General features: G+C 37.0%; 1 protein-coding gene and 1 long non-coding RNA gene across 5 annotated transcripts; both read right to left on the minus strand.

The window, feature by feature from the left end:
• Positions 1–1,852: 1,852 nt before the first annotated feature.
• Positions 1,853–22,794, minus strand: LOC129420722 (tumor necrosis factor receptor superfamily member 14-like). 4 transcript variants are annotated; one of them, XM_073866827.1, is made up of 6 exons: positions 22,650–22,794; positions 17,978–18,189; positions 15,231–15,356; positions 14,979–15,134; positions 3,936–4,017; positions 1,853–3,780 (listed from the first exon to the last, which is right to left on the minus strand). In XM_073866827.1, exons 2-6 carry the CDS (start codon positions 18,108–18,110, stop codon positions 3,591–3,593), a joined length of 687 nt encoding a protein of 228 aa, XP_073722928.1. In that variant the 5' UTR covers positions 18,111–18,189; positions 22,650–22,794; the 3' UTR covers positions 1,853–3,590. The 4 variants fall into 4 exon arrangements, with proteins under 4 accessions (XP_073722928.1, XP_073722927.1, XP_073722930.1 ...); XM_073866826.1 differs by lacking the exon at positions 3,936–4,017 and adding an exon at positions 13,497–13,578 and having other exon boundaries at positions 22,650–22,793; XM_073866829.1 differs by lacking the exons at positions 1,853–3,780; positions 3,936–4,017 and adding exons at positions 13,094–13,340; positions 13,522–13,578 and having other exon boundaries at positions 22,650–22,792.
• Positions 6,736–8,394, minus strand: LOC141363637 (uncharacterized). Its single transcript, XR_012369116.1, has 5 exons — positions 7,556–8,394; positions 7,354–7,459; positions 7,221–7,256; positions 7,014–7,097; positions 6,736–6,930 (listed from the first exon to the last, which is right to left on the minus strand). It is a non-coding gene; the product is annotated as an uncharacterized lncRNA (long non-coding RNA).
• Positions 22,795–22,945: the final 151 nt, after the last annotated feature.

Raw genomic sequence — 22,945 nt, forward strand, 5'->3', positions numbered from 1 at the left:
GTTCACATCTCGTTAATCAACACGGTTTATTTTGGCGTGCGGCAACGCAGCACATTGTTAAAAACAATGTACGTACGTTGCAAATTTTACTCAATAATATAATCGTAGGCTGTAAGAACGGGTGTATAGTGTTTGTCTTTTTGTTGACTGAATATAGATTGGCCTTTCTTTTTCTGTTTGCACTGTTTCTACAACAAAACTCAGCACGGCAAGCCTCGAGTCAATAAACTGCCAATATCTTCTCTGCCAAAACAGAGATGCTGCTTGGGTTAAAGCAGAGCAAACAAATAATCATATGGACTCGGTTAATTACAGAAAAAGGAGAAATATTTGTAAGCAGTAGTTTTAAATATAGTGTACTTAAATATTAAAACACTAAATAATTATTAAATACAATGAAATATAAACTTTTAAGTTTGGATTAATTGTAATTTATAATTATTTTTCACCTGAAAGAACCTTTTGTAAAACAGATGTTAAATGTGCATTAAAGAACATGTTAAACAGAAAAGGTTTTTCAATGACATCGTGAAGCACCTTTATTTTTAAGAATGAAGTATGACTTCCCTACTAAAAAATCCAGCTAAGACCAGCATTAGCTGGTAGCTGGTTTAAGGTGACACTAGCTGGTTTACGCTGGTCCTCCCTGCCTGACATAGCTGGTCATGCTGGTGGGTCAGCTGCTCTTTCAGCCTGACCAGCTATGTCCAGCTAGACCAGCTTAAAAAGTGACCAAAACACAGCTAGACCAGCTTGCTACACCAGCAAAACCAGCTTCCTACACTAGAAAAACCAGCTAAAACCAAGCTGGGAGACCAGATAAAACCAGCTCACCAGCTTATGCTGGTCTTGCTGGATTATTCAGTAGGGTTAGTGGGCAAGTCTTCTCTGTTTCAAAAGAGACATACACAAACAAATGTTGTTGATCACTGGTAAGGCATTGTTATGTAAATTACCCACTTACATCTAAAAGTCTTTTATCTTACTACACCTACAGTATAGAACTATAAATCTACTGCTAAACTGCTTTTTTACAGGAAGACTAAAGAGTTTTGCTCCAGTATACTACTTTATATCCACAGAAGCTACTGTACTAACTACAACACTAACACATTTAATTTATTATTCTTTTAATTCAATACATAAATGGACTAAACGCCTTTTAAAGACGTTACCTGCACTTCTATGAATGTATTGTCAAAATCAACGGTTCATTATTAGAACCAGAACCACGTTTTGTTCACATAATAAATATTATCTTATATGTCACAGCATTCAGCATTAGTTACTATTTTGTTTCAAATCTAACAACAGTATCTTTAGTTTAATATGTTTAATTTATATCAGAAGCTGATATTATTTGATCTCCTATACCAAAAGATAAATCAGCCTTTAGGACAGCCTTGAAGTTTTATGTTTCATCCTTAGCATGATTACTCACTGGTTGACAGCTTTAAAAAAAAAAAGTGTTACTCACACCTGCTTTACACCAGTAAAAATGATAATAATACCTGACATACCACATCACTTTACTTTTTTTTAGGAATATATACTTTGTTAATAGTTCATACATGTTCACAACAATCAAAACATTAATTTAGGGTGAAGAAAAGAATCACTGAAAACGATCATTGGTATATTTTTATATTTATATTATTAATAACAGACATAAAACATACCACATACAATACACAAATCTCAAATCATCAAGTATTTCCACCTTAAGTCTGTTGTAGTAAAGATTCAGTTTTACAGAATTTTCTTAAATGACAGCCAAAAGGTAATAAAATAGGGTGCTTATCTTTCCAAGTGAAAATTATGTTGCTTAAATAAAACAGTCAGAGGCGGAGGATCAAAGTGCAGTATATATTTTATAAAAGAAATCCAAACGAACAAATACAAAACACAATCCAGAAACAGGCATGGGTGAACACAGAGACAGCAAGAACGTTACAATTAACAATCACCGACATCAGACAAGGCAAAAACTGGAGTTAAATAAACTGGGAAATGAGAAACACATGGGGGAACAATCAGCACACAAACCAATGAAACAAAAGAACTACAAAACATGGCAGACACAGACAGAACTTCAAAATAAGAGACATACACAGGGGAACACAGAACAGACTCATGACACCAAGAGTATGTCAGCATTAGTGAAAGATAAGGTTTAATATTACAGTTTTTCTCAATTGCTAAAACACTATAACTAGGCTTTTGAACTAAAATTTCAAAACCATAATGACATTTATTCAAGAAGCACAATCATTTTGCGGAACTATAAACACTACTCCCCTGCTTTAACACATCAGTCAGATTTGGTGAACGGTTACTTCAAAACTCGACACACAAATCCCTACATTTCTTAGTGCTTACACCATGGAAAGCACTAGCATTCAATACTTTTCACTCAAGGCAGCACAGCTTAGGCTCAATTAGCAAACAATTTCCAAGGTGGAAACACTAAGAGTCAAAATTTAACAAACATCGATCAATCAGATCCTTCAATAGATAGATAAAAGGGCCTGAATTAGTTCACTGAGCTTTGGAACAATGGATCCACAGAGAAATGAAGGAATAGGTCGAGGAGAAGGAAGAGGAGGAGGGAAAGAAAGAGGACGTGGTGAAGGAGGAAGAGGACATGATGAAGAAACAGGTTGAGGAGAAGGAGGGAGAGGAAGAAGGTGAGGGAAAGGAGGAGGCAGAAGAGGAGGGAAAGGAGGAGGACGTGGTGAAGGAGGAGGAGGAAGAGGAGGAGGGAGACGAAGGGCCAGGTGACAAGCAGTCTCAGATGAAATTCGAGCCACTCTAGCTGACCATGTCCTTGTGTATGGTATGACTATGAGGGAGGCTGAGAAACCAGTAAAGCCTAATTTGAGTCGCCTCACTGTCGCCTCACCTTTAGAGCCTTCAGGGAGGAAAACAATAGATGTACTTACAGTAAGACTGCTCTGTACAGTAACTTTACAGTAGTGAGCATACACTGCTGGACTATGATACTGGAATAAAGAAATGCATCAAATGTGCTAATGCATACATTGATTGTGTATTTTTTGGTCATGTGAAAAGGTTTTTGAGGGGGAGAACCACAAGCAACTTACCAGTTTTGGATATATTGTTGTTTGAATTTATTGCACTATGACTATGTTGTAGTGTGTGTGTTTTTGAAAGCTTGTGTGTGTTGTCTGAGGGAAAAGTTTGGTTTTTCAGTAAGAGTGAATGGTTTTGAGTGTAGAGCTTCATTTTGACCTGAAAATATGATGTTTGGAGAATTGTGTAAAGCGTTATGATATTGTGTTTACTGTTTTGAGAATATGAGGCATAGTTTCAATAAATGTGTTTAAGCAACCGAGAAAAACTGTAATGCTCTGCTTTGTAAAATCGTTCACATCTCCGTAGCCTTGGAAGTATTGAAGCAGCAACTGGAAGCACCGCCTCCAAGATTTAACAGTCATATACAGTAATAACAGAGAGGCAACAGTGCAAAAATCAGAGTGTTTGCTTATAATCCGTCATAAGGGGATCATAAAGTGCGTGTGAATGTGATTCCCCCATAACTTCTTGATTCAATGACGTGGGCGTTCTCTCTACGGCACGCCCCTTACGGCATTGTTTTTTTTCTTGACAATAAATACAATGATGATGATGACAGCCACCACAGTAACTCCAAACAAAGTAAGAATCAAAGGCAGTATATAAGATGGTCCATTATCACTACACTCAGCATCATCTTTTTCTGTTCCTGGTTTAATTGCTATTTTCCCAAGAGATTCACAGCTGTTAAAGAGAGAAAAAATTATCTTTATGTCCTTGTGTAAAACAATAACAAGCTTTGATATGACAAATAATAATGATTAATTTTAAGTGTTATACATTGTTATTTTTAAGCATGTGGAAAGTCAACATTGAAAAATAAAATAAATTGTAATTACTTTGTGTGTAGTTTGCAAAGTGTACCATCTGAATATGAACCAGCAGGGCAGTCTGCACACGTCATATTTTGAAATTCTGTTCCTAAAAAGAGATTTATTTTCATGTAACAAAAGTAACACTCCTTACAATATGTAAAATGTTTTGGCTAAATCTCAATTCTAAATCCTCATTGAATTCCCTTTTAACAAGCAGATATTGCCTTATTATACCACTGGACTGTTGAATGCTTTATTCTGATTGGTTAAAATTTTTTACACCTGACCTGTCAAATGTCTTAAAATAACCACCAGAGCAATGTTTCTGGTAACCGTGATATATGTGAAATAATTGACTACGGTACTTTAAATTTTTTGAAAATATGCACACCCATGGTGTAACAGCACTCCACTTCGCGTTGCGCCGCATTACCCGTTAATTGACCCGTTGTCAATTATTCATGACATAACTTGTGACTTCACAATGGACTAATACTGTTAGTGCTTCTCCATAATCAGTTTTGGAGCAATATGCACTATACAAATACACTACACATGAAAAAATACTGTAGTATACTTTAGTATTTACTATAGTAAACTGTAGTAAACTGTTGTAAATTAAAGTATATTATAGTATTTACTACACATACCATAGTATTAACTATAGTAAACTGATAATCTGTAGTAAAGACCATAGTATACTTTAGTTCTTACTACAGTAAGCTATAGTGTATTGTAGTATACTATAGTATATTATAGTATTTACTATACATACCATAGTATTGACTACAGTAAAGTGATAAACTGAAGTACACTTTAGTTCTTACTACAGTAAACTATAGTGTATTGTAGTAAATGATAGTATACCATAGTATTAACTAAACTGATAAACTGTAGTAAGTACCATAGACTTTAGTTCTTACTACAGTAAACCATAGTGTATTGTAGTATACTATACACTGTAAAACCTGACAGTGTAAGTCACTAAACGAAATGAGTTTATTTAACTTATCCCGTATCTAACAGCTTCTGGTCTGAGATACATAATTGGCTGTCATGTAAGGTGGATAATATCCCTACTATCAAACTGTAACACATTTTTGACAATATAGATTCATCAATATCAGATTTGGTCAATATGATTATTCTTACGGGTAAATATCATATTCATTACTGAAAGTGGAGGTGTTCTAAGCCTTCCTTTGTCTGGTTTATAAATTACTTTAAATATTTTTTTTCTTCACTAAAAAAGATCCAATCTACTAAAATGTGTAGTGACATAGGAAATTACTATTTTGATGAATCTCTCCTTATACTGCTCTTAATATTATGCTTATATAACTTTTTTTATTTTCACTTAATAAAAACTGTGATATGAACTCAAAAACTGCAAATGATTTACCATAACTTATTACCAAATAATTAATACATTAAAACTTAACTTAAACTGTACTGAATAACTGAAACACACAAGCTGTGTCCCAACCCAAATGAAAAAATACTATAGTATATTATACTAAAATTACCATAGAAAGATGTAGTAAAATTACTCTAGTAAATACTATAGTGTTTTTGAACCATACTATAGTAAATGTACTACAGTAAACTGTATTAAAAGTACTATAATTCCTATAGTAATGTAACTATAGGAAATGATGTAAAATTACTCTAGCAAATACTATAGTATTTTTGGACCATTCTATAATAAAGTGAACTGTATTAAAATACTACAGCAATTAATGGTAAACTTACTATAGGAAATGTAAAATTTCAGTAAAACATTAGTATAAAAAATGACAGAAAATTGTAAAATTATTACAGTTTATTGAACAATCATTTATTTTACAAACATTTTTTTAGACATAAAACAAAAGTGTGCGGTTCAATCCAAATTCACATTAAAACTAATATTAGATTTACACTATTTTACACTACACTCAAAAAAATGATTCATTGTGGGCAGGATTTCCATCCAATATGAATGTGTACCCCTAACTCATAAAAAACTGCTTTACACAATAAAAATATATTGAGTTAGTCCAACTCAATTTAAAGTAAATGGCAATACTCGATTAGTTGACTCAACTCAATTTAGTGTAGTTTGAATAACTCAATGTAGTGTAGTCTGAATAACTCAATGTAGTGTAGTCTGACTAACTCAATTCTGTTATTTTATATAAAACATTTTTATATCATACTAATTAGCATAAGCATATGTTAGCATGCTAATAATAATAAAATATGATACTTTGGATGAGCATGTCAGAAGAGACTGATGTCCAAACAGGCATTAACACAGTGCTCATTGAAAGAAATATGTCACATCCACAACCTAACCACAAGTGCCACTCTTCTGCACGATGGTAACCAAACAATTTGAAAAAATATAACACAAACGCTTCTAAATCAATAAGATAAATGGACATTAAACGCTATTAAGTCTTTCTCTTTACCTAAAAATGCATAAAATATCACTTAATTTAAAAAATTACTCTCCAAAAGCAGTTGCATGCCAAGCATGCTGGGAAATTATTTTTCCAGAACCCAGACTCAAACTAATTGTGTTAACGCAATTAAAAAGAAATCAATAAATTATAGTACATATTTATTTTGTGTTAGACTAATTAAATATATATACTTATTGCTCTTAATTAGGTATTTTTAATTCATTGAACACAATTTTAATGTGTCATCTCTAAGAAGGGCTTGAATCATTTTTTGAGTGTATTATACTTAGATTTGTATTGTACACTTTTAATAAATCAGTGTACTGTTCCTTAATTCAAATGACATTTAAACATTAAGATGTACACTTTTCCCAAGACATTTCCAAATTACACAGGGTCACATTTGTCTATGCCAAGCAGTGAAAGCAACAAACATTATTGTTTTACTGATAAAACTGTGGTGTACTCACAGCATAATGAGTAAATGAATAGGTCCACTTGTAGTAATAGATGATAGTCAGTCAGCCTCCTCAATGGTAAAGATCGAAAACTCTAGACGCGTTCATACTTACCTGTGAGAAAAAACAAAAATATTAATAAATGTTCCTCTAACAGAACTGTGGTATACTAACAACATAATAAATAAATGTGCTACCTTTAAAGTTTTTGTTAGTTAATGATGGTTGGTGAAGAACAGTCAGTCAGGCAGTCTCCTCAATGGTAAAGATCCATAATTAACCTGGGAGTAAACACACAAAATATGAATTACTTTTCACTTACAGAACTGTAGTATACTCACAACATAATAAATAAATGAATAAATGTGGTAACATTTTATGAGTAAAGGGCCGGATGTACTCACTCAGAGAAATTCAAACTTGCGCAGGAAACGTTTGTGCTAAACAGTAAGAAAACACACACAAATATTAATTAAATTTCCATTGAAAGAACTGTGGTGTACTCAACAAATGAATTAATAAATGTGGTAATGTTACCTTTAAAAGGTTTTTACAAGTAGGAATGACCATTTGGTTGAGAACAGAAAGCCAGTCAGTTAGTCCTTACTGAGAGAGATTCAAACTTGCACGGGAAACGTTTGTGCTAAACAGTCAGAAAACACACAAATATTAATAAATTGTCTACAACTGTGGTGTACTCAAAACATAATGAATGAATGAATAAATGTGGTAACATTACCTTAAGGTCTTGAATGGCCGTTTGGTTGAGAACAGACAGACTGTCAGTTAAAGGAACAGTGTGTAGGATTGTGGCCAAAACTGGTATTGCAATCACAAAACTTGTGTAGCTAAAACTTGTACTGCAAGCACACAACTGGTGGCCAATACACAACATGACAACATAAACATCAGTTGAGGGCTGCAACTCCACTTTTTAAATGACAATATCCTGGCCGGACCACTGTTGTCAGTGATATAAGTATTTGAAATTAAAATGATTTCTTAATGTCTATTGACATATCAGGGCCATTTTATGATTAATTGATATACATTTCTTACATACTGTTCCTTTAAAGTTAGTCCTTACAGAAAAAGAAGAACACATAAATATGAATTAATTTTCCACTTACAGAACTGTGGTGTACATTAATCTGCTGATAAAAATGAGTCTCAGGCAATATTGCTGTGTCAATGTCACGTTGTCTCGTCGTATGTCCAACATTACACAAATTACTGTAACCGAGTCAGTATTAAAATGAAGACAAACAGCATGTTTTTAAAGTTTAAAGATGCTTTAAAGAGGATGAATGAGTTTGCAGTGCTTACCTGTTAGCGTCTGTGTTCTGACTGCTGCTGCTCGGTGAAACTCCGTGAGAGATGTGGGGGAGGGGCGAGTGTCAAATTAAAGCGCATTATTTACTTCAGGTGTGTGGGAGAGAGTGGATGGCTGTTTCTCAATATGCGTTCTTCAGCGATCTTGCGTCCTCGTGTCCTCGCTCTACGTCATCATTTACGGTCGAAGTTCATTCCAATTCTCAAGAACGCAAGGACAGAGGACGCATGAAAATACCCGGATGTGTTCTTGATATCGAGGATGCATCGAGTGCAGACTTGCTGAAATCGCTTTACGCCCCAGAAGTCATTGCGGCAAAACTTCCGAGTTCGTTCTTCCAAGGTCGCCTGGCAAGACCGATCTCCACGAGGACGCAAGTCCGTTCTTTGCGTTCTTGGAATTGAGAAACAGCCTGGGTGTTTCAGTTATTCAGTAGGCTACAGTTTAAGTTAAAGGATAATTCCGGTATTTAACACTTTGAGTCTCATTTCTGGTTTGTTTTGGATGAACTACAGTGATGGACACAGAAATTTTGACAATGGGTCGAGTCTTGACTTTTCGACTCATTTAGAAGCGTCTCTTGACTGCTTCAGAATGGAAGTCAATGGCCATGCACAAACATGTCATTAAAACAACACTTAACGTTCATTTTCAAAACTGTACTACTCACCGAGTGGTTCGTGGTGTTCGTTGATGATTAAAAACAAATATTGGCGCAATGTATGATTTCAATCCGTGTTATTTGCTATAGTGGAACTATTTTTTCAGATACCTCACAACCGCGTATATACTTCCGCTCTATATTTGAGTCTGAAGCATGAATGAACGTAGTCCAACAAACTGTAATAAAACGGTAGCATACTTTCAAAATCAAGTTTATTTATAACAGTTACACCATCCAATATGTTTTTTTCATCGGCAGAACAATAAAGAAGATATTTTGCAGAAACCCCGGTGCTCCGTCATGCAAGTCAACAGATCCGGACACTTTAAGAGCTAAAGCATATATATCCAATACAACAGCAATCCCCCATAACTCCGTGTGACATATTGACATCTTGTGAAGCAAATCAATCAGTTTTTGCAAGAAACTGAACGTTATTTACAACACTATTAGCGTGAATGCCAAAGCAGGAAGCGCGCTTTACGTTCAAGGCGATCTCTTCCACACTGGTGCCGTTTGGTGGCTGTTGGCTATGGATGTTGGTCTGTCTGCGCCACCTATAGAGCGGAAGCGTGAAGCGCACTTCCTGCTTGGCAAAAGCTCTGCATTAACTCAAGACACGACCCATTGTCAAAATTTCTGTGTCCATCACTGTAGTTCATCCAAAACAAACCAGAAAGGAGACTCAAAGTGTTAAATACTGGAATTATCCTTTAAAATAACACATAATGTGTTAAATAGTTTAACACAAAACAATGTGTTAAAATTAACACATCCTTTCTTAGAGTGTATTACTTAATGCCTATACAGTTGTGTTAGTTCATTGTGCATTAACTAATGTTAACACACACAACTTTTAATTTTGAAAACATCCTAGTTGATGTTGAAATTTACATGAGCTAAAATTAATAAATATTGTAGAAGTATTGGTTATTGTTAGTTCAACTTTATTAACAGCATTTAAATGTGCAATGTGTAACTTTTAGAAGGATCTCTTGACAGAAATGCAATATAATATACATAACTATATAGATTAAAACATCTCATTCTTTCTTACTTACTTATGCCTGCTACCCCTCCTGGGCATAAGCCGCCGACAAGAGCTCTCCAGGCATCCCTGTCTGTCTTGGGCTTTTCTCTCCAGCTGACTCCAGGTATATCCAAATTCTTTGGTATCAGCTGCCAAATCTTGGCGCCATGTATTTCTTGGCCTTCCTCTTTTTCTCTTGCCTGGGGGGTTCCAGTTGAGTGCTTGCCTGGTGATATTGGAAGCTGGCTTGCGGCGCGTGTGGCCAATCCATCTCCAGCGTCTCATCTTCTGCAGGAAGCTGATTGTTTTTTTGCCAAAGGTCATGGTTGCTGATGATATTTGGCCAGCAGATCTGAAGGATTTTTCTCATACAGGAATTCATAAAGGTCTGAACTTTCTTAATCGTCGCCACTGTTTTCCTCCATGTCTCTGCACCATAGAGAAGGACCGTCTTGACACTGGTATTGAACAGCCTGACCTTTGTCCTTAGGCCCAGTTCCTTCGAGCTCCAGATGTTCCTCAGCTGTAGGAAGGCTGCTCTTGCTTTACGTATTTGTGCCTTGACGTCAGCGTCTGTTCCACCCTGCTTATCGATGACACTGCCCAGGTAGGTGAAGGCCTCTACTTCTTCTAGCGCTTCTCTGTCCAACAGGACTGGGTTGTTTTTGATGTTATTTACCTTGAGGATCTTTGTCTTATGTTTATTAATGTTCAGAGCTACTTGAGCTAAGGTGGCAGCTATGCTATTTATCTTGTCTTGCATCTGCTGTCGGGTGTGGGATAGCAAGGCCAAGTCATCCGCAAAATCCAGATCGTCGAGTTGTGTAAATGTTGTCCACTGGATTCCTGTTTTTGTATGTTCCGTTGTAGTCTTCATTATCCAATCAATGGCTAGCAAGAAGAGAAATGGCGAGAACAGGCATCCCTGACGAACCCTGGTTCTCACTTCGAAGTTCTCCGTAAGCTTCCCTCCATGGACCACTCTGCTCGTCATACCGCCATAAGAGTTTTGGGTAATGTTGACTATCTTGGCTGGCTCACCATAATGCGCGTCATCACAACACAAGTTATGGTTCAGCTCCTTACAACGAGAGATAACATGCAAACATTCACCACGAGAAATGTTGCAAACTAGATTGACGCAGTAATCAGGAAATGATAAATGAGACGCATAAACGCACATGCCGTAGTGAGGACGCGCGTGTCATGGCAACATGAAGTTGGTTCAACTCTTTAAAATAAGGAATTAACAACATTCACGACGAGAAATGTCAGCAGACGGGACTGAAGCAGAATCAGGTAAGTTAGCTTGTCATTTACTGCGTTGAAACGGAGATCATTCAGCAGCATAAAAGAATATCGCGTCACGTGCTCATTTGAGCTATAATAAACGAAAATACCCACGGGTCATCCCAACAAGATATATCGTTCAGCTCCTCAAAATGCGGGTTTTAAATGCATATAAACAATCACGATGAGAAATGTCTAAAAACTGTATTAAAGCAGAGATCAGGGAGTTCGTCAAATATCCACTCTGAAGCTGACATCATTCACCAGCATAGAACTGTGCGTTCACGCGCTCCTTTGTAGTCTTATTATAAACAAAAATGCACGCGAGTTGTTTCTGGAGAGAGGAATAATAAATACTTTGCAAACTTCAGATGCTGCGTAGAAGAGAGGGCGGGACTTTCCACAGGTCACGTGTCTTTCCGAGACCATCAGATACCCCAAATTTCTACTTAAGTAAGATAACAAAGTATTTGTACTTCATTACTTGACACCTCTGAACACAAATAAAACATACCACATACAATACACAAATCTTAAATCATCATGAAGTATTTTAGACTTAAGTCTGTTGTAGTAAAGATTCAGTTTTTACAGAATTTTCTTAAATGACAGCCAAAAGGTAATAAATGCTTATCTTTCCAAGATAATTCAGCATTAGTGGAAGATAAGGTTTAATATTAACCTGTTAAAAAAACCAACAGCCGTTTTCAGGCCAAATCATGAAATTGACATGCCCACACTAAAATAGTTGTAGTTTCTTAACCCTTTGACCTATAGACACAATCAGAATTCAGATATGTAAAAAAGCAAAAAGTTATAGACACTAAAGTTTGGTGAAAAAAAGTATTAACATTAAACATGATTTTATTTCATTAATAATGTCATATTAAATGTGCCATACCAACCTAAAATAACATAGACTTAAGAGCACATGTCTGACCAATCTATGTTTCAAATTTAAATATGATTTTATAAAAATAAGGTTCCTGTAAGCTTTGAAGATTTTCAAAAATGTCCACTGGGAGGCCTCAAAACACCCAAGTAGTATAAAAAAAATGTAATAGTGCAATTTAGATGTACCACATCTAGCAAATCTTCATTATTTTCAGTTTTTAAATGTTTTTTAAAATAACACACACACACCAAATAAATGATGTTTTATGATTTTTTATTTTACAAAAATTTTTTACATATTTACACAAAATATTTTGGGTAAAAAAATCCTTAAAAAAAGTCAACTTTAGCAGATATTTTCTATTTACAACTTTAAATGTTAATCAGAGAAATGACTAACCATTATTTTGATATGTGTGAGAAATTGATAACCATTTTATTGGTAGGTAAGAAATTGATAACCAATTGACAACAATTGTTAACACTATGGAGTTTTAACACAGTTGTACAGCGCTGCATGCATATTGTATTGAAAAGCAACAATGGCGGATGGTTCTCTGATGTAAACAATGGAGATTTAAATCAATATTTCTCAGATTGGTTACTTTTGTAGACTACAAATGCACATTGATGTCATACTGGGAATGCTTGGCAAAAATAATTTACAAACATGAGACCGGATGGAATTAGGACTCACATGCAATTTTAAATACGTTATGATTTTCCATGGTCTCGTTTGCAGTCCTTGCACAAATTAATGCACTGCGAATGCTACACATTTATTTAATAAGACAGTGCTCGGATATCACAAGTAAACCCTTAGACCTTTCGAATGATATGCTGGTTGTTCTTGTGAAATTGTTTACAAACGTTTGTAAACAAAGACGCGTCAGTTTGACAAGTTAATGCTCTAGACTGCTTTTTAAAAGCCGTCCACATCAACGTAGCCTTGGAAGAATTAAAGCAACTGGAAGCACAGCCTCCAAGATTTAACAGTCATATAATAACAGAGTGTAAAAATCAGTGTTTGCTTATAATCCGTCATACGGAGATCATAAGGAGCGCGTGAATGTTAATCTTCATTTAATTCCCTCGTGTTAAGATGAACGATAACTTCTGGATTCAATGACATTGGCGTTCTCTGTTTTTTTTTCTTTACAATAAATACAGTGATGACAGCCAACACGCACAACACAGTAACTCCACACAAAGTAAGAATCAAAGGCAGTATATAAGATGGTCCATTATCACTACACTCGACATCATCTTTTTCTGTTCCTGGTTTAATTGCTATTTTTCCAAGAGATTCACAACTGTTAAAGAGAAAAAAAAATTGATCTTCAAGTCTGTGTGTAAAACAATAACAAGCTTTGATATGACAAATAATAATGATTCATTTTAAGTGTTATACATTGTTATTTTTAAGCATGTGGAAAGTCAACATTGAAAATAAAATAAATTGTAATTACTTTGTGTGTAGTTTGCAGAGTGTACCATCTGAATATGAACCAGCAGGGCAGTCTGCACACTCCGTATTTTGAAATTCTGTTCCTAAAAAGAGATTTATTTTCATGTAACAAAAGTAACACTCCTTACAATATGTCAAATGTTTTTCAATTTCATAAAACTAAATCCTTTGGCTAAATCTCAATTGTAAATCTTCATTGAATCCCCTTTCAACAACCAGTTATTGGGTCTCATACACTAATAATTACATACTTTTTTTCTATTTATTATCGGTAAACTTCTGTTTTGCTTTGCATTTTTAATTTGGGAGGTTTTGGGAGCCATGCTGTGTGTCCACCAAAGTAACGTTAAATAAGTATTGGATGCGTTAACAAATATGACATTTAATTAATATGACAGAGACGCGCATCTGTAAAATAAAACAGACAGGAGATCAAGTGATTAACATTTGGACTTCTCATTACATTTACATAACGTATTAGGCATTAAGCAGACGCTTTCATATAGATTTAAAAAGTGAGGATGGATGTAATACAGAAAATATACACTAAATTTTATATATCAACATCATTATAAACTTTATAATTATAGCCTAGTATTTGATTATAGCGTACGAATTGTTTTAGGTTTTGTTAAAATTTTGCGTACATTTAGAAGAAATTTTGATACGAAAGTTTTTGTTGAATCAAGATTTGTTCATGAAAACATAAGTACGCACATCTCATGCACAAATGTGTTCGCATGCTTATTGAATAAGACCCAATGTCGTCTTATACCACTGGACTGTTGAATGCTTTATTCTGATTGGTTGAAAAATGTTACACCTGACCTGTCAAGTGTCTTAAAATAACCACCAGAGCAATGTTTCTGGTAATCGTGGTATAAGTGGACTAATTGACTTATTTTTATTATTATTTTAAAATAGTGCTTCGCATTACCACCTTGGGTGTGCGTTATTTTCGAATAATTCAACAGCCCATCATCAATTATTTCTTACATAACTCGTTACTTAAAAATTAACTAATACTGTTAGTGCTTCTCCATAATCATAATCAGTTTGTTTTATAAGATGGCTGATGTAACAGTCACAGTTAGTAAAGAGTCTGTCATGTTGACATCATGAAACCTTCTGAACAATGGTCGGTTTTGGAGCAATATGCACTATACAAATAAATTAAGGAATATTTATGTACATCTTACATTTACATATATACATTTGACAGATGCTTTTTTTCAAAGCAACTTACAATGCATTACAAGGTCGACATTTTTTTTTTATTTGTATTTGTGTTCCCTGGGTTCGAACCCTTCACCTTTTGCCTACTAATGCACTACTCTACCACTGAGCTATAAAAAAGCACCTGTATAGCCCTACATTTTTACTACAATTACAGTAGAAAGATTGCCTGTTTATTCAAAGTAAGCTATTAACTCATAAACAACCTGTACATTTTCACAAATCCAGCATTGATGATAACACTAACCGGTCTGGTTGATATACTGTCCAGGTGAGCAGGTTTTATGCTTTCTGGCCTGTAAACAGCTTTTCCCCTTTACGTCTATACAGTAATGACCTGGCAGAGGCTCACACACTGTATCTGATGTCACTGTACATGCTTTCTTTACTCTCAGGCCATTACCTTTCAAGAGAAAGTGAAAAGAAAGTAAACACAGAATTGGCAATGACACTTCTGAAAAGTTGTATTTTAAGAATTGTAAAGTGTACTTTTACTTACTTAAATCACAGACAAAACATTGCAGACACTTGGATAATCCGTTAGAGGAGTCAGTGTAAGTGTCTTTAATACATGATATACATGTTGTGCGTCTGGACTTATCACAGTGCAATAAAACTCGGTTTCCTAAAAAATAAAAGTGTTAGATTGGAGTCAAGCTGCATATATACTGTACATGATAAAACACCAACATAACACACTGTTCAAAGACTTTGCAGCTGAAGCTTTTGTCAAACAGTAAAAATCTGCAACTTTTTAATGATTATTTAAATGCTATAGCTCAGGGCTAGTCAACTGGCGGCCTGCGGGCCAAATGCAGCCCTCCAATCTTTATCCAGCCTGCCGGTCATCCTTGTCTGATTTAAATCAGCGTGGTTACTTTAAAGCTGCCTTTCCACTGTACATGACAAATAATGGCTATTAAACCGGAAATAAATCAAAAAAGGGCTGCGTAGGGGCCAACCATCTGCGGATGTAAAAATTTCAGATCCAATTTGAGCTTTGGATGTGCAACTACACCGCATGTGACACGCCGACTGAAAGTGATGCATTTCAGTATGTCTCAATCAAAACACTGTGTGCAAGGTGAAAATTATTAATCCTTTTTTGTTTACCTTTATCTATAACACTTAAATCCTTTAAAAACGATTGATTACTGATAAGTAAATTAGGTATAAATATATTCGTAGATTAAAGGCTCTTGTGCTGGAATGAGCTTCCATGTTGACACGGATTTATGATTAAACTACAATTTTAATCTGACTGCCACTAGGGGGCAAACTCCGACAGTCGTGTCCAAATGTATTGTACAATGGAAAGGCAGTTTAGCTTATACATCTTTAAAATATATTTAAAAAAAAAAACACGAAGTGCAATTTTAAATGTTGTGTGACGCAAACAGAAACCGCGACCTGCACAGGCTTGTCTGAAGCAACATGTCTGCGGTGTTCCCTAGCTCCCGAGGTCGTGAATCAGTACGGGTCAGCTTGCACGCGATTCGCTGATTAATAACGCAAATTTAAGTAGGGAAAGTTTATCATTGCACGTGTTTCGAAGGCTTGCAAATGTTAACATTCAAGTAATTTTAAAACAATTTAACCGCAAAAGGCGCTAAAGTGAACAGTTTTCTGTACGCACAGACGCACATGCGGTTGAATGTGTCCGGGCCAGCTCCAGGCAGACGTGATCATCCCTATGCCCTTCAAATATCAGAACTTTTTATGTGTAAACTTTAGAGAGAGTTGCGCTACTATGTCTCAAATGATAATCCATTAAAATACATTTGACGAATAGAGCACTGAAAAACAACATAATGTGTTTATGTGGAGCGACTGTTTATGCTGCGCCGTTTTGAGTTCGAACTCCGTCTGTGTGTGCGCGGGCGTTTAAGTGTACCCAGTTGTGCATACATGGAGAGACGCGTTTCAAAAACCAAACAAACATTAAATCTTTCTGTTATTGACAGGGCACATACAAATAAACGATCTCGACAGTATTCTTTTTCTAATGAAAACATTTGTTTATGTCTTAAGTGCGTATGTATAGATTACAGTCAGAAACCAGTCTGGGCTTATTTGGTCTTAAAGAGATAGTAACCTCAATTAACCTACTTAAGTCTGTGTCATTAATGTTAAACAACCCAAGACAAAGAGAAAATCACTTCAGTAGCTCTAAAAAATAATAATTATATTTAATTTATACAATAAAGACAGTGTTATTATTCATTTAATTCGATTTCTGTACCCAATGCTAATTTTAGACCTTACTTAATGTGCAACTTTGTTCTTTTTTATAAATGTTTGTAATTTCTTTCTTTGTTATTAGATTTTTCCCACCCCTTTTTTGCCTCAAAAACTGTAATGTGATCCAAACCGTGAGTTTTGGTTTTTGGCCTTGGTTTTCTCTTTTTCGGTTTCGGGCAAGAATTTTTATTTCGGTGCTTTCCCTAATTTTGTTTCGGTTTTCGGCCTTGGTTTCCTCTTTTTTGGTTTCAGACAAGGATTTTCATTTCGATGCATCCCTAATTAGGAGAAGACTGGCTATATGTTGTGAATACTTGAAATGTAACAATTTATGAAAGTTCAACAGTTATAAACACAAGACGTTTAAGAGCTCCCATTACGGTTAGTGCTATACAAAAATACACGTGTTGATTATTTACACTAGCACTTTTTTGTGGAATGTTCATATTGTTGAACTATTAACATTTGGCTCTTGCAATGTTAAACTGCAATTGTAACAATTATTCAAATGTAACATTTTAATTTACATATCAGCAATGCTCACTTAGTGTTTGGCAGTTTGGTTTGGTCAGTCCCTGGGACGTAATAAGGAGACAGTAGGATAGTCACTATTATTATTATTAAAACATCCAGATATCATTCAAGTTACTTAAAGGTAAAAATAAGAAATTCCAATTACTAGGTGTAACAGATATTACAGATAATTTGATATTACAGATGTCAGACTATATCAATTAAGTGATTTAATTACATGACCACATTAAGAAAAATTGGAAGTAAAATGTAGCGTGGACCTTGACAGTGAGATCATGGGCGTAGATTTGGTTTGGTTAAAGGGTCAGCAGTATGTTTTCATTAACCACTAATCGTATAATTTTTGGTGACGGGGGTTTAATTGCTATTTTGATTATTGGGTGGGGGCTTCCTAAAAAAAATTCCTGGTTGAAATAAATGCCAAGTGTCACAATCAATTTAAATTCATCTTAGATTATTAAATGGACTCACCTGCATCACACATTGGACAGCACTGACCATTTATTTCATACTCTCCATTATAACAAGCTGCTATACAGAGACTGATGTTGATGATTAGACGTAGAACAGTTGAAAGAAGAATATGGTAACAGTTTATCCACATATTCTGGGATAAAATATAACATCGCTGCTGCAGAAATGATGAATGACTCTTAGTGTTGTCCCTCTCTTTCCTCAAGGCTCTGCAAAAGAGACTGGTGTTAGACAGTTTTTAAATATAAAAGAGGCCATGTTTATACCAACGTCTCTTTTTCCTCATCTATTTTACAATAGAGGGCATGCACGTTACGGCGAAAGTAACTGCGGTTACTCCCACTGAGTGGCAAAAGACAGAGCGGCAGCATTTGTATACAGTGTGAAATCAGCACAGATGCTTGGAAAATGTAACTAAGTATTGTCCACCTCTGCAATCAAATCCAACTTAATTCAATTTAAGCTGATAATAGTCAGTTTTACTGGCATTTTCGCAGCAGCCGCTATGAAAACCAGCAATTTTGTTGAACGTTTGCCACTCATCAGGGCAAGTTCCAGCGTGGTCACGTGGAAAAGTGACGTTTATGCATACCCTCTATAAAAGTGGGTTTCCACTATAAACAATTATCCAAAGGAAATAGACAGCATTTGCACAAACACTATCGTTTTTCTTCTTTAACTTTTACTTCTTCCAAGAACAGAAAGCCCTGGAGCATGTTTGTTTGATTCCTGTTCTTTGTTGTCTTGTTGTTTGTTCTAAACTGTGTTTGCAATGGTGGATCAGTTACTTTGCCACGCAAAGATCTAACCGGCTCTCTACTTTTCTTCACCTATCCTAATGTTTTAATGTACTGTAAATGTCTCCAAATCAGTGCTGCCCTGACAGCCTGTTAGACTAATAATTTGAATAAGAAATCATTTGTATTGCGTATAGTGTAGAACGCGGCCATCCGCGTGTAGCCGCGGGGAGTATACTCGAAAAGCTGCGCGGACGTGGAAAAAAGGTATACCCCAGCCTTTAGCGCGCAGGGAGAGAGTGCATGGGCTGTTCAGGAGTTAGCACACAAACGACACACACAACGGAGGCAACATGCCCCAGGGCCAAAGTTTAAACACCACTACAGAGACAACGATAGAGAGAAAGTATGCGGCAGATGTGGAAAGGAAATGCACAAAAAAGCAGACTGTCCAGCACTGAAATCCACCTGCAAAAAGTGTAGGAAAACAGGACACTGGGAAAAGATGTGCAAGAGCAAAGTGGTAAGTAAAGTAAGAGACTGTGAACACAGTATGATTATCACTTTCTGGGCTCAGTTAATAGCACAAATTCAAACAATGAATGGACTGTGCAGTTAGAAATTGATAACACACAGGTGGATTTTAAAATAGACACCGGTGCAGATGTGTGCATCATGACTGAAGCAGCTTTTAAAATGCTTAAGCCTGAGAAAAGACTGCTCACTGCTAAGACTGTACTAAATAGCCCAGGAGGCCGCCTAAACTGTATTGGCCAGTTCACAGCACACACCGAATTCAGAAATAACCGGTACTCATTCACAGTGTTTGTCATCAGAGGAGAGACCACTAGCAACCTACTAAGCAGATCAGTAGCTGAGCAGATGGGGTTGGTAAAAAGAATTCAAGAAGTGCACAGCGCAGTAATGCAGGTCGGCTTGCTTAAAACTCAACTAGTAAAAATTACATTACAAGAGAATGCAGAGCCCTATGCAGTATATGCCCTACGCAGAATTCCAATACCCCTTATGAAACCTGTGAAGGAGGAACTGGATAGGATGGAAGCAGAGGGCATTATAGGAAGAGTAACAGAGCACCAATAGTGCCCGCTCCCAAAAAGTCTGGACAGATACGCATTTGTGGTGACCTCAGAAAGTTTAACAAAGCTGTCAAGAGAGAAAGGTTTGTCTTACCCACTGCAGAGGAGATCACAGCAAAGCTTAATGGAGCAACAGTGTTTTCCACACTCGACGCGGCTGCAGGATTTTGGCAGATACCGCTGGACAAAGACAGTCAAAAACTTACAACCTTCATCACCCCTTTCGCCAGGTACTGTTTTAAACGTTTACCTTTCGGAATTTCCAGGGCTCCTGAAATTTTCCAAAGGAAAATGATGGAAACACTAGAAAGCCTGGAAGGGGTGGAGGTCTACATGGATGATATTATTGTTCATGGAAAAGACTTGGCTGAGCATAACCAGCGACTACGGTCAGTGTTGGAATGACTACAGTCAGCTGGCCTGAGGCTGAACATGGAAAAGTGTAAAATGAGGCAAGAAAAGCTACACTTCCTGGGCCATGAAATCAGCGTAGAAGGGGTGTGACCAGATGCAGCCAAGGTATCGGCTATTAATAAACTGCCTCTACCTGATAATGTCCAAGGGTTAAAAAGAATTCTCGGGATGGTAAATTATCTGGGCAGATACGTTCCCAATATAGCAGACGTGGGACGGCCGCTCTATGATCTGCTGAAACCAAATCTACATCGACATGGGGTCCAGCTCAACAAGCAGCTTTTCAGGAGATCAAAAGACTTCTCGTGTCGTCACCTACACTGGCATTCTATGATGCAAGGAAACCAACCAGGGTGTCGGCAGACGCAAGCAGCTATGAAAGTGGTGGCGTACTGATGCAGCAGCACGACAAGGACTGGAGACCAGTGGCCTACTGCTCCAGACGTCTGAGCGAAGCTGAAACCAGATACGCTCAAATAGAGATAGAGTGTTTGGCCGCTGTCTGGTCATGTGAAAGATTTGAGAAATACCTCTACGGTCTAAATGAGTTCATGCTGATCAGCGACCACAAGCCATTGATACCTCTGATAAACGCCAAGGACCTGGACATGGTTCCGCTCCGTTGCCAAAGGCTGCTGATGCGATTAATGAGATTCAACCCTACTGCTGAATATGCACCTGGAAAAACCCTCATAGTTGCTGACACCCTGTCCAGGAGCCCCTCAGATGATGTACTGGACTGTAACGACACCCACTCGGAAGTGGAGTGCTATGTGGCGTCTATTCTTGACAGCATGCCAGCTTCAAAGCAAAAGATGGACGTTATCAAGTCCAGCACTGCCGAAGATAAAATCCTGCAAAAGGTAATCACATACATTAAGTCAGGCTGGCCTACACACATAGCCAGGGTACACCCAATGGCCAGAGACTTTTTTCCGGTGAGAAATGAACTGTCAATACAAGATGGAATTGTCACACGGGGTCACAAAATGGTCATACCAAACAACCAAAGAGCAGAAATTATAGACCGCATACACGACGGGCATCAGGGCCTGAGCAAATGCCGGGATAGAGCGAATAAGTCTGTATGGTGGCCCGGCATATCATCTCAAATTAAATGTAAAGTTATGTCTTGCCAGCCCTGCCAAGAAATAAGAAGAGCACAGCCCAGAGAACCACTCATTTCCACACCACTTCCCGAAAGACCAGGATTGGAATCGATCTCTGTGAACACAACAAGCAAGCCTATTTAGTCATTTTAGACTACTACTCACACTTTATTGAGGTACTGCACATGCCCACAACTACCACTACACAAGTAGTACACAAACTGAAAGCTACTTTTGCCCGCTATGGTATAGCTGAGGAGGTGGTCAGTGATAACGGACCACAATTTACCAGTGCAGAATTCAATGAGCTGGCTCACGAGCTCGATTTCAAACACATAACCTCCAGCCCACATCACCCACAGGGGAATGGGCATGCTGAAAGAGCTGTGCAAATAGCCAAGAGAATTCTAAAGCAAAAAGATCCCCTCCTAGCACTGATGTGTTACAGATCCACTCCGTGCAGCAGTACAGGTGCCAGCCCAGCAGAACTCCTGATGGGTCGCAAGATCCGAACAACGTTACCCACCCTTAACAGAAATCTGTTACCTAAATGGCCAAACACAAAAGTCATTAGGCAGAATGATGCAGCCAAGAAAAGGGAACAAGCTCATTAAAACAACCAGAGTCATGGTGTGAAAACCCTACCTCTCATATATCCAGGGGATCAGGTCCTCACTAAATTGGACACTCAAAAATCCTGGCTAACAAAAGCAACTGTCATGAAGGGGAGTGTCACACCACGATCGTATTTAGTGGAGACAGAGCAAGGAGGTATGTTATGCAGCAACAGGTGCCACTTCCAGGGCATGCCGGCAGGGAAACCATCAATAACAACATCTGTAAATAACCCACATCATGTGAGTGCACTGCCAATGACATAGAATGCTGATAAGACACGGGATAAAACACAAGGTTCCCCGAAACAAGATAAAACAATACCAAATTCTCCTGTTGGAGTGATACGTGTGTCGCTGTGTGTGACGTAAGCAATGACGCGTGTACAGGAAGACGAGGTTTACGAGAAAGCAGATAAAGTTTAATTCAAGTCTGGACATTACATTCTTTTAAACCAGTTAAGGGTTTATTACATCGCTTATGACTGAGAACAAATATTTTTGTTTCAGTGGGACTAAAGTGTGCCTTACTTCCGGTTTCGTTTTTAATGGTCTGACGGCTTTTAAGGAAGTGGAAGTCTGTAACTATTCTTTTAAATAGTTTTTAGACAAAACGTTTGTTTTTATATTATATTAGCTTGTATATTTTCATATGCTCATTATAGTATTTAAAGTATTAAAAATACAAATAACGTTACCTGTTTCGCCTGCGCGACTCAAACTGTGTAGAGTAGACTGTTAAAAAATTGTCTGAACTTTGGATTCAACATGGCCAATAGAGACAGAGCGCAACGCCTCTGAAATCCACGCCTACCGGGGGCGTGCTTCCTTTTTATTTCTGGCTTAACAAAAACTGCTGTGTAGTGTACAGTAACAGATAACAAGCCAGAAATAAGTTTTTATATGCTTTCGAACCCAAAAAACGAGCGTTTAAATACACAAAACTGGATACAGGCAACTTTTATAGTGCTACTATTACTGTGCCCACTGGAGG

The sequence above is a fragment of the Misgurnus anguillicaudatus genome, chromosome 4, assembly GCF_027580225.2.
Source record: "Misgurnus anguillicaudatus chromosome 4, ASM2758022v2, whole genome shotgun sequence".
NCBI lineage: Eukaryota > Metazoa > Chordata > Actinopteri > Cypriniformes > Cobitidae > Misgurnus > Misgurnus anguillicaudatus.